Source organism: Ascaphus truei, chromosome 4, assembly GCF_040206685.1.
Source record: "Ascaphus truei isolate aAscTru1 chromosome 4, aAscTru1.hap1, whole genome shotgun sequence".
NCBI lineage: Eukaryota > Metazoa > Chordata > Amphibia > Anura > Ascaphidae > Ascaphus > Ascaphus truei.
The window spans coordinates 74846090-74864614 of NC_134486.1; the positions used below are offsets into that span (position 1 = coordinate 74846090).

General features: G+C 46.6%; 1 protein-coding gene and 2 long non-coding RNA genes across 3 annotated transcripts in view; 2 read left to right on the forward strand and 1 right to left on the reverse strand.

The window, feature by feature from the left end:
- Positions 1–7358, forward strand: part of ISM1 (isthmin 1) — an 87552-nt gene extending 80194 nt beyond the window's left edge. The window contains exons 6-7 of the mRNA XM_075596052.1: positions 5328–5417; positions 5647–7358. Coding sequence (XP_075452167.1) covers positions 5328–5417; positions 5647–6164 — 608 coding nt within the window. The 3' untranslated portion in view covers positions 6165–7358. The remainder of the gene's footprint in view (positions 1–5327; positions 5418–5646) is intronic.
- Positions 1–16276, reverse strand: LOC142492873 (uncharacterized). The gene is made up of 3 exons (XR_012800923.1): positions 15981–16276; positions 4498–4628; positions 1–2725 (listed from the first exon to the last, which is right to left on the reverse strand). It is a non-coding gene; the product is annotated as an uncharacterized LOC142492873 (long non-coding RNA).
- The window catches only part of LOC142492872 (uncharacterized), a 27767-nt gene continuing 25187 nt past the window's right edge, over positions 15946–18525 (forward strand). The window contains exon 1 of the long non-coding RNA XR_012800922.1: positions 15946–16966. This is a non-coding gene — a long non-coding RNA (uncharacterized LOC142492872). The remainder of the gene's footprint in view (positions 16967–18525) is intronic.

Below are 18525 nucleotides of genomic sequence, written 5' to 3' on the forward strand. Positions count from 1 at the left end.
ATTAACTATTAAATAACACCTACTTTAAGGAAATATCATATAATATAGAGGAATCCCCTCCAAAAACACAGAACCCCATCCTAGGATAGGGGAGAGGAACCGAACTAGCAACCAGAGCAGCAAGGCAGAGAACAGCAAGGCAGGACACTAAACCAGTGTGCTAGTATCCAAGCACTCATTAAGACCCCTGGGAGAAAGTGTACCAAGTGAGTATATCCAAAAAGACTCTCTCATACATAGTGTCTTAAATCTATCTCCCCCTAATAGGGTACTCGGAATACTCTCAATACCCATAATAACAAGTCCCTTGGGATCCTTTTGGTGTACTTGGGAAAAATGTCGAGGAACACTGTGTGCCAGCACTCCCTTAATGATGGAACGTCTGTGTTCCAGGAATCTGACACACAGTGCTCTTTTAGTGCGACCCACATATTGCAATTGACATGGACAAGATAAAACATACACTATATATGTGGAGAGACAGTTGATTGAACTTTTTAATGTATATTCAGACTTGTTGCTAAATGAAGAGAAAGTATCCGACAGATGCAGATGTCCACACATTAGACATCTAGATCTGCCACACCTAATGTTTCCAGACACTAACTGTGAACCACTATTCTCAACTGAAGTATCACTAAGTCTACTTGGGGCCAAGATGTTCTTGATATTTAGACCCTTGCGGAAGACCAGTGGTGCCACAGTGGACAACTGATTGCTGAGGTGCGGATCTGAGAGCAACACTTTCCAGTCGTGATTGATAATTTGTCTAATTTTGTGGGAATAACCATTACATTTTGTAATAAACTTAACCCCACAGTTGTTTGTGTTGATATCTGCCAAAGGCATGGATTGTTTGCACTGTTTGAGCTTTGATTTAGCTAACAGATCCACACGTTCAACCGACCCGACCTGACCTTCTTGAATGCCTCCTGCACCAGAGACATATCATACCCCTTTTGTTTGAAATTGTCGATGAGACGACCGGCTTGCAGCTCAAACACCTGGTCGGACGAGCAATTCCTCCTCAGTCTATTAAACTGACTGAGGGGATATTGCTTAGCCATTTGGAATAATGTGCACTTTTTGCATGAATATAGCCATTGACCGCCACGTCCTTGAAATGCACCCGTGTCTGGATATTCAGATTCAAATCTACTGACAATTCCAAATCTAGAAAGACAATACTAGATGCATTAATCTGGTGGGTGAATCTGAGGCCCATATCATTGGAGTTAAAGTCGGTCAGTATCTGCTCGAGGTCACCCCCATCTCCGTCCCATATGATCAAGATGTCATCAATGTACCGGCCATAGAACACCAGACCCGGCCCCAGCCGTGCATTGGGCCAGATGAATCTGGATTCCCAATAACCCATAAAAAGGTTCGCATAGCTGGGGGCAAATGTGGTGCCCATGGCCGTACCACAGGTCTGGAGATGGAAGCTATCCCCGAACAGAAAATAATTGTGACCAAGGATAAAGCCGACAAGGGAGAGGATGAAATTAGATTGTGATACATGTAGATCTCCACCACCCCCTAAAAAGTGCGAAACAGCCTCGATACCCTTATGCCCAATACATGTATATAATGACTGAACGTCACAGGTGGCCCATTGAAAAGTAGATTTCCACTGTATAGAAGAGAGGGAGTCTATGACGTGGAGCGTGTCCCTTATATACGAACGAAGATGGACCACATATGTTTGTAAAAAGTGGTCCACGTATTTAGACACACTCGACGTCATAGACTCCACCCCTGACACAATGGGCTTCCTGGTGGGTTCACGAGGCTCTTGTGCACCTTCGGGAGGTGGTAGAAGATAGGAATACGTGGATTGGCTACATAAAGAAATTTTAGTTCATCCTTTGTAATAAGCTTCTCATCAAAAGCCTCCCTTAATAGTGAGCTTAGCTCTAACTGATAGTCCAATGTGGGGTCAACATTTAAGACCACATAAGAAGCTTTGTCTAAGAGCAATCTCCTTGCCTCAGCCTCATAATCCTTGCGATTCTGTACCACAATACTACCTCCCTTGTCGGCCTGCCTTATCACAATCTGATCTTTCAACCGCTTCAACTCGTTAAGTGCCTCAGATTCACCCACTGACAGATTGCTCTTAATAAATGGTGAATCCAGACATAATCTTTCAAAACAAGCGTATAAAAAGTATCAATATAACTACCCCTCGATTGATAGGGTAGACACCAAGGCCTGTGCAGGAGTGTCCTCCAACAAATCCAACCAACTGTCTCCCACTTCTGAATCAATACAAAGCACAGAATGTACACTATCCTGTGAGTGTGACTCACCCATAAGATCTACTAATGTTTTCAAACAACCCATATCACCTTCATTCAGCCCATTAACTGAAAATTCTGGATCCTTTCTCGATCTGATAGAAAAATAGCGTTTTAGTGTTATTTTCCGCACAAAGCTATTCAGATCGACAAACAGATCAAAAGCTCTCGGTTTGGAGCTTGGGGCAAAGTGTGACCCTTTATTTAAAAGTGATATTTGTTGGGTTGTGAGTATATGTGAAGATAAGTTGTAAATACCACTCGGTTCTGGAATAGTTATTCCTGCTCTGCTCTTTTTTTGCTGAACCTGCCTTCCTGCTCTGGTTCCTCTTGTCCTCTTTTTAAGCCCTTTGTTTGATTCGGCGTGCGATTCTGGGCATCCCACAATGGGTATGATTTCTCTTTCAATGCCCGTTGGCTTTTCTCTAAAAAAAGAGGCACAAGATTTATTAGAATCATATTTCTTGGAAGCCCCAACCAACTTAGGTCTAGCTCCCTGGCTATCATTAGAAATTTTTGCCTGAACAATCAGGTTTTTATTAGGACTTGTGATAGCTGTTGGGACACTAAGTACATCAAATTTGTTATTAGTCTGAAATTTCTCCAAATTTGCTGTTGATGCATCCATTGGTTCACTCTGTTTATCAAATACTTCATTGTGAGATTTATTCCTAGAGTGACTACGATAGGATTTTTTCTTATAGTGCTTCCTACTTGTGTGATAATTTTTAGAGGGATTAGAGCGTTTCCAATTCATTATTTTCCCATTCTCGTAGTCATCATTATCTCTAGTTCGTTTAGGCTTCTTGCCTAATAAACTCAGAATCATCAGAAAATACAAGAAGCTCTTTCTGCAAGTTATCAATTTCCAACTCAAGTGTTTTTAATTTGTCCTCCCTATAATCAACTAAGATTTTCATCGAAGATAGAGAACACTTTTCAAGGGTGCCATTCCAGTTTTTTTTTTAATTTTCATCCATATCGAATGATGGTTTCTTTGAAATCCTGAGCCCTCTGGGAATAATATTTTCATCAATATGTTGAGGGGACAATCTGTCCCACCAATGCCTTGTCTCATCTTTGAGACATTTTTCTAATTTAAACAGATTACTTTTCATATCTGGATCATCTGGCAATATAGCAGGGTTATTTTTAGCAACAAATTGATTTCTCCTGCTAAATCTCTCTGCTGCGAATTGCATCATTATGACTAAAAATATCTGTGACAGTTAGTGATAAATTTGTGATTATGACCTCTTTAATAGCAGCTACTAAGCTATATAGATAACAAAGACAACACAAAAATTAAGTAGCGCTAAAGAGGATGTGAAATAGATATAGATAGATCACACTCGAAAACTTGCCCTATGATATCATTTGTTAGTCTAGTTATATTGCTGTCTTTGGCTCAACATGTCTGCACATTTAAGCATGGTGACAGAGTTCTGTTAAATAATACTTGACCAATTGCCGCTTTAAACTTGTTTTTTTTTTTTTTAATACTTTTAAAGAACAGATTTAAAAAAAAATATTTTGATACTACCCGCATTTGTTGATACTGACACGAGAGACTTCCCACTATGCCTTTAACTCCCCTACAAGCACCAGTAATATCCCTTATTTAGATAAGGATTCTCTCGTTTTTGTTCCATAAGACTTTGGGTGTTGCCAGCATTGTGATGCTCTGCACATTAACTAGTTATTATGATGCTGCTACACTCCGTTCATGAAAAATGTATTTATAGATTTGACTTCAACTTTTTGTCTTTTATTTTGGTCACATACTGTATCATGTTATTTAGTAAACTGGAAATAATATTTTTCAAGGCTATATACATTTTGCCATTGTGTACACTGTATACCTTTTTAAAAACTGCTTTATAACTAAAGTTGCTGATTTGCTGCCTTTTTTTTTTCTCTGAAATGTAATTTGGTTTGGGTGGTGTTTGATTTTCCATTTCTTGAACAAATGCAGGTCCAAAATTCTTTAAACATATAAAATGGGAGAGAAGGTGTTACGTGGCTAACGGCTTGATTGCAGCTCTAATGGCAATTTATGAACTCATGTTGTAAACTTTCTTACTGCTATTGTACTGCAATACACATTTTCTTCCCTTTCCTCAGTAAATGAATTGGGCATCTCCCCAAGGCTATGTCCCTGTTGGCACTGAGCGCGCTTGGTGCTTGTCGCGCTTACCTCCTTAAATCTTTACCTTCCCGTCCAGGCTCACGCGGCGTGCCCGTGCTCAGGCGCAGGCATCTACGCTCTCCCAAGCTTGGTGTTTGGGGAGACAAGGGAGCTTGACTTCGGAGCCATGTGACCCTGCTCTGACCAATGGGAGAGAGAGAGAGGCAGTGCTGAGCGGGGAGATGCGAAAGGGGTGGCGGGCGAAAGATGTGACTGGGGAGAAGAGGGGGGTTGGAAGGAGAGAAGAGGGGGAGGGAGCGAGAGGAGGGAAGGGGGGGAAAGAGAGGAGGGAATGGGGGGGAGAAAGAGGAGGGAATGGGGGGTAGAAAGAGAGGAGGGAATGGGGGGTAGAAAGAGAGGAGGGAATGGGGGGGAGAAAGAGAGGAGGGAATGGGGGGGAGAAAGAGAGGAGGGAATGGGGGAGGAAGAGAATGGATATATACATACACACTCACACAGCACTGATCCAGTCAATAACACACCCCCTCCCTTTATAGCCATGCATCCCCCTCCACGCTCCTGCTCTAAAAGTATTGCAGGACAGCAGACCGCTCATGCTTGAAGAGTTGGTGACATCACCACATTCAAGCACGAGCGCGGTCAGCCTAAGTTCCTACACATGCTCTAGTACCGAGTTTCTTGTGTAGCGCGTAAGAAAAATGTTGAACGAAATAAATAGAAAAATATGCTTACTTATGTTTTGCATTAGTACCACTTTGATCTGTAAACCAGTATGAATAACCACTTGCAGAATTATTTATTTCTTCCCCTTTCTAAAAATCTTGTTCATAGGTTGCTGTATCTGTCACTCTTACTGTAGGTTGTATTTTTTTCCTCAGGCATAGAGGACACGTTCAGAACAGCAGCAACAGAAGTGAGCTTTCTGGCAGGAAATGAGGAATTTAATGCTACAAAACTTTTTGGAGTTGGTAAGTCTTATTTACATAAAATGATAGGCCGATGCGTTACAAGATTAGTTTTGTATTTATTATATTGCAGCATCCTACATGTATTTATTTTTAGGTAATACTGTAGATTAAAAAAATTTACTTATCCATCATTTAAAAAATATATTCTTACAATTGCGTTGAGCAAAATAATGCTTTGATCTCTAAAATATTGGGTTTCTAATAGTTTGGGTTCATTTTTTTTTTTTAGATACAGACAGCTGTGAAAAATGGATGAATTGCAAGAGTGAATTCCTCAAAAAGTATATGCATAAAGTGGCCAATGACCTTCCTAGCTGCCCTTGCTCTTACCCAACAGAGGTGGCATACAGCACAGCTGAGATCTATGATCGCATTAAACGGAAAGACTTTAGATGGAAGGACGCAAGTGGTCCAAAGGAGAAACTAGAGATCTACAAGCCAACAGCAAGATACTGCATACGGTCCATGCTGTCCTTGGAAAGTACCACCCTGGCGGCACAGCACTGCTGCTACGATGACCGCATGCAACTAATCTCAAGGGGCAAGGGAGCTGGCACACCAAATTTGATCAGCATTGAGTTTTCAGCAGAGCTCCATTACAAAGTGGACATTTTACCCTGGATCATGTGCAAAGGTGACTGGAGTCGATACAATGAGGCTCGCCCACCAAACAATGGCCAAAAATGTACTGAAAACCCAACTGAAGATGACTATATGAAACAGTTGCATGAAGCCAGAGAATTCTAGAGGCGAGCCCTTACTACATGAATGAAAAAGGAATTGCGTGCTTGCAGCTTGAAAACAGGGTCACAATGTCTATCCTGTATCTGCTCTAGATTGTGTATGGGTGTAGAAAGTGTGCCCACAAGTTCAGTTCTAAACCAGGGTTGGCCAACTCCAGTCCTAAAGGGCCACCAACAGGTCAAGTTTCCAGGGTATCCCTGCTTCAGCACAGGTGGCTGTCAATGACTGAGCCACCTGTGCTGAAGCAGGGATATCCTGAAAACCTGATCTTTTGGTGGCCGTTCAGGACTGGAATTGGCCCCTCCTGTTTTAAACATGTCTACTTTTGAATGCAGTGTACACGCCTGTATGTATTTTATAAAAACCATATGCATCAGTATAAGCATTCGCACACGGATACATTCATGAAGCTTTCTGCTCCTGTGAATTTGTGGAGTGAAAACAAAATGCAAATGAATTACTGGACTAAATATATGTGCGGAAGCTGGAGTTTAAGCAATCTCCATAACACATTTAAACAAATGTGTATCAAACCAAGGTATGTTCTGTACATTTCTAGTAAATGGTGCAGAGCTTTTCTGGATGTAGTTTGTTACTCAAAGAAAGTGAAGGAAAATAGAAAGCAGCCGTTATGCTGTCTTGCGGATCACTTGGGATCATTTTAAAAAATCATTCTCACATCACCGTGAGCAACGTAAGATATTTCCTACCTTCTACTCTTTTAAATGGGATATCATGCTGACACAAAACCAGGGAATTCAGGGTAGCACATTACATGTGACTTATTTTCAGGGACAAAAATTATTAAGAAAAGTGGCACTTTCTCAGAAGATATAGACAATGTTTTGTCTTCTTATTTTCCATGGATATAATATGTAGACCGTACTTCACATTTTTTAGGCATGAACCAAATGCAAGTTATTATTCAAAGAGCTATTGTTTGAAGTGTGTGGGGTTTTTGTAATTGCTGTTTACAAATACTGCAATATTTTTGTAAAGTATTTATTATGTTGTAGTTATATATCATGCAATGGGCATGTTTTTTGTTGTTTCTTTTTGATGGTGTTTTTTTTTGGGGGGGGGTTCGTAACGTGGTCACAAATGTGGGATAGAACTACCAGGTTTTGGAGCTGAAAGTGTTCTTTCTAGATTTTTATGAAGATGGTAAATATAAATAAAACAGAGAAATAACGGTTATATGCAATCTGCTTTTCATTTCATGTATGTAAAATGAAATAGATTATACTGGCACAGAGTGGAATGACTTCTTGTTTTAGGAACCTTTAACTTTTCTCTCTACATTAAATGCAGGGCTGCATAGATGAAAACAATCTGGCTGCACACTACAGTATGCTTACAGGTAATTAGTTTGTAACAGGATAGGGCTACTGACCCACTACCACAGGATACGTGAAATAAACAGAGGCAAATCATAGAGCACACTGCAAACTACAAATGCAGTTGCTGCTTAAACCAGCACACGTTGCCGTTTCTTTTTCTTTTTTAGTTGTAGGATTGAAGCAGGGAGAGTCTCCAGAGCTTGAACTGTGTTCATTTCTGCTCTGGAAACCCCCTGCTTCCAGAAATACCTGCCATCGTAGGAGGTGTCAGTATCTCTGCAGGTAGCAACCCTGAAGGGGCTTGTTGATATATATTCCGAGAGCCGCAACACATGAAATATTCCGAGAGCCGCAACACATTCATGAATATTACCCCCCCACAAACACATATATATATACTGTACACACCAATAGGCAGTGGTTGACAAATCACCAAAAAATCTACTCGCCACACAAAAAAATCTACTCGCCACCTAGTAACCAAACGTGTGCTGCTTGGGCCAATATTTACTCGGCCGGGGGTTAAATCCACTCGCCCGGGGCGAGCAAATGTATAGGTTTGTCGAACACTGCCAATAGGTATATACTGTATAAGCATTAACATACGACAAAATGTGGGGAAATAAAATGCATTTCACAATAATAAGTCCCTTTATTTAGTTTTTTTCATACATACATACATACACTACCCCCCCGCCCCCATTATATATATATATAACAATATATATATATATATATATATATATAGTGTTCGACAAACCTATACATTTGCTCGCCCCGGGCGAGTGGATTTAACCCCCGGGCGAGTAAATATTGGCCCAAGCAGCACACGTTTGGTACTAGGTGGCGAGTAGATTTTTTGGTGATTTGTCAACCACTGTATATATATATACACACACACATATATATATATATATATATATATATATATATATATATATATATATATATATATATATATATATATATATATATATGGGTTTTGTGACCCGGCCTGACCCACCCAATCTCACATTGGCCCCTGTGATCTAACCGGTCCCCATTACAGTGTGATAGTGTCTGGTGGTGCACCTGTTGGCAACAGGACTCCTGAGTCTCCCACATGATGGTGTGTGGGGAGGACCCGTCCAGACAGGCAGCTGAGGTAGTGTGCTGAGTCCTACCTAGTTCCAGTGCAGCGCCTCCACCTCATCAGGGTCCCTTCGGTCACTTGGGGATGGTCCTGGCGAGGAACTCCTCTGTGGTGCTCCTCTCTGTACATTCACTCCACACATGTACACGAGAGGGTTTGTGATTAAGAGCATCTTTATTGGTTGAGGTGGGCTAACTGCCCCTTGCAGTAGTTTCTCTAGCCACTCATTGTCCCTCAGTGCTTCCCTTCGAAAGGTGTAATTCTCCTTTAATAGGGATTCCCTATCCCAGCCGGGATGTCTTTACCCTGTGCCAGGTCCCTGTACACAGTCTTCCTGTTCAGCTACTATAACATAACTCTTACAGACTATTCAGAACTACGCAGGACACAGAACTAACTTTTAGACACAGTGCTGTGCCTTATGTACACTCTGGAACTGACACACCTCTGACATCACTAACCATGGAGTCAGAGCCTGTGACCACTCCCATCCATACACAGGGCACCTCACCAGGGTGTGAGGGCAAACCTCCATAATTACTGCTGGCATGCCCACAACTTACCAGGCCTTACTGTCAGCAGGAGAGATGACTGTAGCCATTTTACATGACCGCTACATTCTCCCCCTGGTGAATCCCATCGACCTCGCTGGGACCTAAATTTAAATACTTTCTTCCAGGAAGCACTGTAACACATAACACATTATTGTTAACATCACAGATTGTACATTATACAAAAAAAATTGACCACAGTGACATGATAGTGCCTAGGCAATCCCCTGTCGGGCCTATAGGTCACCCTGTGTTTGTGTATATTCCTCCCTATACTCCACACTCGCATCAGGTGATCTATTCTGTCCTCTGCCCTCCTTCCAGTAACTTCACTCCCCTTATTGACTAGGTACATCTCGATGGTTTCCCTAAGCCACTTTTCCCTGTTCTCTTCTATCTCCTCCATGAGGGGTTCAGGGACATAAGGGTACTCCAACCCGTGGGAAGACTTATATCGAGCCATTATTGCCCGTTCCGCTCTACTGATCCTAATTAGGTCAGCCCTACCTGCCCTCCCAGGTAGCACCCATGATAGGGGTTCGTCAGGACCCACAGGATCGGACAGTGTGTCGGGACCCATGGGCTCTATCTCCCTGTGCTCAAGCTTATACCACCGTTCCTGCAGCTCCCTATCTCGCTGTTCAGGGGTGAATTCTCCCTTGGCCCACCAAAAATCAACTACATCCTCCCTTCGAATAAGGAATCGCGTACGATCCATCCAGGCCGCATAACCTTCAAAGAGTGGGGCCCACCAACGGTGTTCCTTGAACCTGTGTGAATCCCCTGAGTCACTCTCTTCCGCATCCCCCCATGAGAATACCCCCGATGTCCGTGCCGACCGTGGTACGGACCACCGTGATGATCCCAGGGCCTTGTCCTCTGTTTTATTGGTCACAGGAGGCAACCACCGGCCTACCGCGGCCTTTCCTAATTCTCCCCCTCCCCGAGAATTGCCCTTCGTAGCGCAACTGCGCTGTCTTTCCCCAGTCCGTCTCTCCTCCCCCCCCAAAGGTATGTCCACAAGTTCCAGGCTAGGCGGGGACCCCGGGGAACAGGTGATGGGGGCAGGGGTTTTACCTAGGGCGTGCGGTTGGGCATAAGGGCAAGATGGGATACGCCACGGGACTACGACCCGTTCCCGGCTGTCCATGGACTGATCCAAGGAGGATAGCTCACCCTCATCCGTCTGCGGTTCTCCCATCCAGCTCTTGGGCCCTTGAGGTGATCGGGGACCTTCACCCGATCGCCGAAACGTCGCTGCATCCTTCCCGTCTGTTCCGCCGTCGCCACCGGAAATGATGTCCTCACCGGAACCGGAAGCGCCGCCATCTTGGGTGGGACCCCCATGCGGGATCTCTTCCTCAATGACGACATCCGGAAGCTCCGCCGTCGTCTCCACCGGAAGTGGTATCTTCTCCGCACGTGCGTCTTGGGCCTGACACGGCCTTGTTTCCGCTACACCGTCTACCGGAGCAAGGTAAGTGAGTGGCTTTTTCTTACCATTCCGCAGGGGTATAGGCGTCTCTCGCCCGTCGCCGCCATATCCTGGGGCGGAGGGACTCCGTCTCGGCTCGCCGATCTGCGGGGGACGCCCTGCCTTCCAGGCTGCTACTCACGCTACGGGGTGTCGTCCTCCCCGGTTCTGTCCTGGGCCTCGATTTCACCTCCGCTAGCTCACGGAGATCCTCATCCGAGTAGTCCCCCTTCCCCGACTTAGGGGTCACCGATCGGGACGATAGTCTTTTTTTAGTGCGGTCGGGGGGTGACCCGACCGTCTCGGTTGCTGCTGACCCAGCCGACTTAATCGACTCCAGTCCCCTTTCTCCGGGACTTGCACGATTGATCCACAGTGCACCAGGGGACTCGGCGGAGCGCCTAGCCGTATCCCCCGGGGGGTAAGCAGATTGGATCGGAATGAACGTCAGCATTGGCCATAAGTATAATGTCCCGCATTGTGGGCAGCGTGCCGCCGTGTTAACAATGCCTCCGGGCAGCCCGCATTGTAGGCAGAGCCCGACCACCGTCTCGGTGTTGGCCACCCTGACTACCAGTACCCCGCCGGGTACCGAGTAGGGCTGGGTGGAGACCATAGTGCCCACAGTGGAGGAGCAAGCCATTCTTTTAGTAGGGACCACTTTCTGTATGGGTCTCTCCAGGTCAGTGGTTCCTCGCAACTGACTGGTAGAAGCTTCTGGGCCAGCCACTTCCTGCTTCGGCTCCTCCTTCCGCTGGCATAGCTGGAACCCGCCCCCAGGGGTTGCAATTATGGGCGGATCCCACAGGGGAATAGCATGCCCCTTAATTAAGGCCGCGCCTTTCTCAGTCCTGGTGGGCGCGGTCTGCGTTTTCGCGCCAATTTCCTCATCAGAGTGGGATTCTTTGCCCGCGGCTAGTTCCCGCCTTCTCCTGGCCGCCGCCTTTCGTGCAAAATATCCCTCCTTTTTGCACGCCACCTCCACGGCCGGCACTACTTCTTGTAGTGGCGCCGTCTGGATATCAGTCCCTGGGCCCAGTGGGTGCATTCCCACAGGCCATAGTTGAAAGTCACTCCCCCTGGTGGAAATCAGGGGAGGGTCCCATAGACTAAGCGGTTGACTCAGCACAGGGGCCGAGTGAGTCACTGTCCATGAAGGCGCAGCCATAGCTTTCGCGCCATACCCCCCCATCAGGGCGGGGCTCTACTGTTCGCGCCATTCCCGGCCAGCTTTTAGCAAGTCCTGAATCAGCCATTTCCTCTGCGACTGGCCCACGCGGTCTCCCTAGCAAGCGGGAACCGCCATTTTGGGTGGCTTTTAAGCCCGAAATGTCAGTTTGTTTGCTCTCCTCGCGGGGTTCCCCCCCCCCGTTATCACAATGTCCTCACACTCTTCAAGGGTGGCCCCTCGGTGTCCCAGACAGGACAAAAACGGGGCAGCCACAGCCTTCGCTCCACTCCAGAGCAGATTAGTTAAGGACAGCTCAGCGACAGTTTGCTCTTCAGTGGGGCGCACGCCACGGGTGCCTTCCCCATCAGCCTCTGGTCGCCATTTTGGGCTCTCCGCACCACGCGGATCCTCCATTCCTTGGGTTGTCACGCTCTCGTACCAATTATCGTACATGGGGCTCCGCTCTGCGGGGCAGCCACCACACCAGTACAATAAAGATTGCTCAGATGCACCACCACATGGGTACCTGATCTAGGCTGGACTCATGTTGCACTACCTCAGGCTAGGCTCACTCTCTCAGTGTCTGCTGTAACTCCTTCCTCCCAGTCTGTGCTCCCTATGGTAAGTGTCTGGAATGGGCTAGAGTACTCTGGCTCTGCCATGCAGTACTTGGGGCGTCTACCTCTCTTGGTCAGCCTAGCGCAGACCCTCTCCAGGATTCCTGACCACGTTAACAGGCTATCCCTTCTGGCGTCCTACCAACTAGCACTACCTCAAAGCGACTCGGTCAGCTATAGCCCGGCTCCAGACCCCTCACTCCTTTCAGGCCCCTAGGTCGTCCCTGCGAACTGACAATACCCTGTCAGCCCCTGACCACCCCTAGGTCCGTCCCTACGCAGCACAGAGTGGCAGCAGACGCTCTCCCTGTTTCCCAGTGTGCCTAGCTAGAGCCTGTCCTGTTGACAGATCTGATCTCAGCAGCGCCTCCATATGTAACGGGTTTTGTGACCCGGCCTGACCCACCCAATCTCACATTGGCCCCTGTGATCTAACCGGTCCCCATTACAGTGTGATAGTGTCTGGTGGTGCACCTGTTGGCAACAGGACTCCTGAGTCTCCCGCATGATGGTGTGTGGGGAGGACCCGTCCAGACAGGCAGCTGAGGTAGTGTGCTGAGTCCTACCTAGTTCCAGTGCAGCGCCTCCACCTCATCAGGGTCCCTTCGGTCACTTGGGGATGGTCCTGGCGAGGAACTCCTCTGTGGTGCTCCTCTCTGTACATTCACTCCACACATGTACACGAGAGGGTTTGTGATTAAGAGCATCTTTATTGGTTGAGGTGGGCTAACTGCCCCTTGCAGTAGTTTCTCTAGCCACTCATTGTCCCTCAGTGCTTCCCTTCGAAAGGTGTAATTCTCCTTTAATAGGGATTCCCTATCCCAGCCGGGATGTCTTTACCCTGTGCCAGGTCCCTGGACACAGTCTTCCTGTTCAGCTACTATAACATAACTCTTACAGACTATTCAGAACTACGCAGGACACAGAACTAACTTTTAGACACAGTGCTGTGCCTTATGTACACTCTGGAACTGACACACCTCTGACATCACTAACCATGGAGTCAGAGCCTGTGACCACTCCCATCCATACACAGGGCACCTCACCAGGGTGTGAGGGCAAACCTCCATAATTACTGCTGGCATGCCCACACTTACCAGGCCTTACTGTCAGCAGGAGAGATGACTGTAGCCATTTTACATGACCGCTACACATATATATATATATATATATATATATATATATATATACATACATATATATATACACACACACATATATATATACACACACACATATATATACACATATATAGCAATTGTAAATATTCCTGTATATTCAGTTGCATGTCTTAGACAGGTCTGCAACCCTGTCTTTCACCATTATCACCCAGCAAACAGCACTTCCACTGCAGCAAGGGATTCTGGGAAATGACATGCAAATGAGCACACAGTGCCACCTTTTATCTCATGCTCACATTACATGAGCAACCCTTAGTCAATGCATTCTGCTTTAAACACAGCTTTTAAGCAAGGACTTGGGAGATGCAAAGTCAGTTAACCCACTCACAGACATGTTTCAACCTTGATGGGTATGAATATACAGGAATATTTACAGTTGCTTTATGCTTTACTGTGGAGGGTTTTAGTCACTTTTTTTACCCACCATAACCTTAATACACGTGATATATATATATATATATATATATATATCACACACACGCACACACACACACACACGTCCCCCTGATTAACCCCCCCCCCCCTGTCTCTCCCCTCCAGCGTATTGTGTGTTGGGATATGGGGAGAGACAGAGGGGGGAAAGAGAGAGAGAGAGAGGGGGGGGAAGAGAGAGAGAGAGAGGGCGGGGGGGGGAAAGAGAGAGAGAGGGGGGGGGGGGAAAGAGAGAGAGAGAGGGGGGAAAGAGAGAGAGAGAGGGGGGAAAGAGAGAGAGAGAGGGGGGGAGAGAGAGAGAGGGGGGAGAGAGAGAGAGAGGGGAGGGTGAGGGAGAGAGGGGAGGGTGAGGGAGAGAGGGGAGGGTGAGGGAGAGAGGGGAGGGTGAGGGAGAGAGGGGAGGGTGAGGGGGGGAGGGAGAGGGGGGGGGAAGAGAGAGCGAGAGGGAAAGAGAGAGCGAGAGGGAAAGAGAGAGCGAGAGGGAAAGAGAGAGCGAGAGAGGGGGGGAGAGAGAGAGAGGCAAGGAGAGAGAGACAGGGGAAGGAGAGAGAAAGGGGGAAGAAAAGAGGGGAATGAAAGAGAGGGGGAAAGAGAGGGTGAAGGAAAAAGAGACAGGAGAAGGAGACAGGGGAAGGTTAAAAAAAACAAGGGGAAGAGAGAGATGGGAAGAAAGAGGAGAGAGAGTGGGGAAGAGAGCGAGAGGGAAAGAGAGCGAGAGGGAAAGAGAGCGAGAGAGGGGGGGGAGGAGAGAGAGAGGCAAGGAGAGAGAGAGACAGGGGAAGGAGAGATAGAGGGGGGAAGGAGGGAGCCAGTGAGAGGAAAGAGGGGGGGAAGGAGAGAGAGAAAGAGAGAGGGGTAAGGAGAGAGAGAAAGGGGGAAGAAAAGAGGGGGAAGGAGAGGGTGAAGGAAAAAGAGACAGGAGAAGGAGACAGGGGAAGGTTAAAAAAAACGAGGAAGAGAGAGATGGGAAGAAAGAGGAGAGAGAGAGAGGGGGGGAAGAGAGAGAGAGCGAGAGGGAAAGAGAGAGCGAGAGAGGGGGGAGGAGAGAGAGAGGCAAGGAGAGAGAGACAGGGGAAGGAGAGATAGAGGGGGAAGGAGGGAGCGAGAGAGAGGAAAGGGGGGAAGGAGAGAAAGGGGGAAGAAAAGAGGGGGAAGGAGAGGGTGAAGGAAAAAGAGACAGGAGAAGGAGACAGGGGAAGGTTAAAAAAAAAAACAGGGGGAAGAGAGAGATGGGAAGAAAGAGGAGAGAGAGAGAGAGAGAGTGGGGACAAGGATATTGGAAGAGAGGAAAGGACTGTGCCAGCTGCCCTGGAGGATTAAGTGGTCCTGTTAGAAACTTTAGAGAGGGGGCCTGCAGAGATGCCTGCTGAAAGGTGCCCACAGAGGTGCCTGTCAGAGGAACCTCCCTTCTACAGGCACCTTCACGACACCTTCCAGCAGGCCACCTCTGCTGATCAGGTCACATTAGGTTTGCTGGCAGGATAGTGAGGGAGGGAGGCAGCAGCTGGTTGTTGGCAACCTACAGAGAGCCACAAGTAGCAGCGGAAAGTGCCGCATGCGGCTCACTCCTGGTGTAGTGTGTTGTGTATTGAGGGTAGCTGCAGTGTGTGTGTCTGTGCATGGAGGGGGCCTGAAGAGTATGTTTGCGAGTATAAAGGGGGGCTGTAGTGTGTACGTGTGCATATATATATATATATATATATGTGCATATATATATATATATATATATATATATATATATATATATATATATATATATATATATATATATATATATATATATATATATATATATATATATATATATATATATATATATATATATATATATATATATATATATATATATATATATATATATATATATATATATGTAGCCAGGTCCCCTCTGGCTCCCCGGTTCTCCGTTTCCGCCCCTTACCTCTGCGCCTGTTGCGGGGGGCGGGGGTGCTGACGCGGCGGCCATTGAGGGAAGGCTCTGCGCAGGGACTACAAGTTCCATGAGCCTCTAGGGCAGTAGTGATGCGGCGCGGCTTAGCCAATAGGGCGGCTGCAATTAGATAGGCAGTTTGTAGCACGAGGGAGCTTGCGCTGACATTTAAAAAAGGGACAGTTTAGTCGGTAATCCGTTGAGGAGAGGGACAGTGAGGAGAGGCAGTTGTAGGAGATAGTCCCCTTACTTTTTCATAGGAGTATGTCACAGCTTCAGAGTCTGCAGTTCACATGTTGCTTGGCAACCAGTGAGGCTCTGAGATGTATGACAGTTAAGATTTAAATGATAAGACAGTTTAGGCAGTTGTCAGTTGAGGGGAGGACAGGCAAGGAGTGAGCTATACATTAGTGAGCTAGGAGTTAGGATTAAGTTAGTAACTTAGAAGTTATTAATATAGAAGTTAGTAACTTAGAAATTAGTGAGTTAGGAAAATAGTAAATTAGTGACAGTTGGAACAGTGAAGACCAGGGACTGCTAAAGGAAGACTGCCTGGGAACCCAGCTCCTGGGAGGCACATCCAAAACCAAGAGAATAGAAGTAAGCCCTTCCTGAGTGATATTCCGGCTGAAGCAGTATTTTGGGATGCAGTGTGCTAGAAGCTAGGAAGCCCAAAAGATTTGTGGTGGACTAGATGCCAAGAATGATCCAGAAGTACTTACCTGAATGGGAAGGGGCACTGAGGGTACTTGTCCTGAAGAGAGCATTATACAGGGAACCTGTCTAATGAGGTATTTTGCTCTATAAGATAATAATGGATCCTGTGCAAGCCTGGAGCTGGTGTGTGCCTGTCAATAAAATACCTGTGAGTTGCAAAAGATCCTGGCGCCCTATTTCTTATCTTGTCCTCCAACCCACCAACTACTCTCCATTACAGCCAAGGCCTGAACCTGCCGACGGGAACCCTGAGATCACAGGTAACTGACCAAGGAGCTGACACTCTAATCCCATCGGGAGCGGAGCAGGACTTTGTTCACCCTACCCCTGCTGCCAGGGGGGATAGGGGGGTTACATATATATATATATATATATAGAGGGGGGCTGCAGTGTGTGTATAGAGGGGGGTTACAGAGTGTGTGTGTATAGAGGGGGCTGCAGTGTATGTGTATAGAGGGGGTGCTGCAAAGTTTGTGTGTGTGTGTATAGAGGGGGGCTGCAGTGTGTGTGTGTGTGTGTGTGTGTATGTGTGTGTGTGTGCGCGTGTGTGTGTATACAGCGGACTGCAGTTTGTGTGTATAGAGGGGGAGGGGGCTGCAGTGTGTGTGTGTGTTTGTATGTGTATATATATGTAACAGGTTTTCCCCCACCCTCTGGGAGATTACGCTATTACACGGTGTCATGTGCTGGTTACCTGCTGGTTCACAGAAGCTCTGAGGTGCCGCCGGTGTTAGTGGGTAAGACAGAACAGGCTTTTGGGGTGATGGTTGTTCATTTCTCACTGTTGCGGCACCTCCATCTCTTGCAGACTCCAGGTGTGCTGGAGGCAATCCCTGCAGGAGAAACTCTCTTCTGCTACCCCCCTTGATAGATTGCACTCAGGCAGGGTATATAAAAGAACTGAAACTTTATTCTTCCAACACAAAGAATACAGCCTTGAACTGATTCACCTATGTTCCTTCCTCCGGATGGTCCCTGGAATCAACCCTGGGGCTTGAGGCCTCCAGAGCCAGTCCTCTGGTGGGATGAGGGGTAGTAGTCCCACTCCCCTAAGGGAGGGGATGTAGTCAGAGCCCTGACTTCACACTCCCAGCAATCACTCTCTCATGGGAGAAAAGACCCTACATTTGGCTGTGCAGCCCCTTAAGTACCCTGGGGGAGGGTCCCAGGTCTGAGCCCCTGATTGGGCAGAACACAGACCCTAGGCTCACCTCTCCCTGTCATACATACATTAAAACACCAAACACATTTTAAATTATGGTGGGTGAAAAAGGCGACAAGAAACCTTCACCGTATAGCATATAGCAAATAAAAATATCACTTGTGAGCACATTCACATGTCATATTCAGGTCTGAACCCTGCCCTTCACCATTATCACCTCGCATACAGTGCTTCAACTGCAGCAAGGGAAGGGTGAAGGGCAGGGTTCTTAATTTAAGTGTGTTGTACATGGTTTTAGTGTACATATAAATTGCGTTTACTTGCCCAATTTTTCGGTTTTATCTCTCATGCGCCCCTTTTTTTGGTTTAACTTTCATATATGCAGATGGTACAGGTGGGCGCTAGGAGTCTAAATGTAAACATGAGCCTTGAACTTGAAAAACAAAAATTTCAACATAAAAATGGTACTTAGTTGGTAAATCATACTGACGGAGATGGCACAGGCGGGTGATCGGAAAATTAGTGTTAAATTTGGTCTGTGCATAGATTAGCATGGGGCCCCTTTGCTCGTGGGGCACCCTGGAAACTGCCCAGCATGCCCATGCGTTAAGATGGCACTGTCTGCACCCAGTCTTCTGGTACTAGGGTAATATGTGA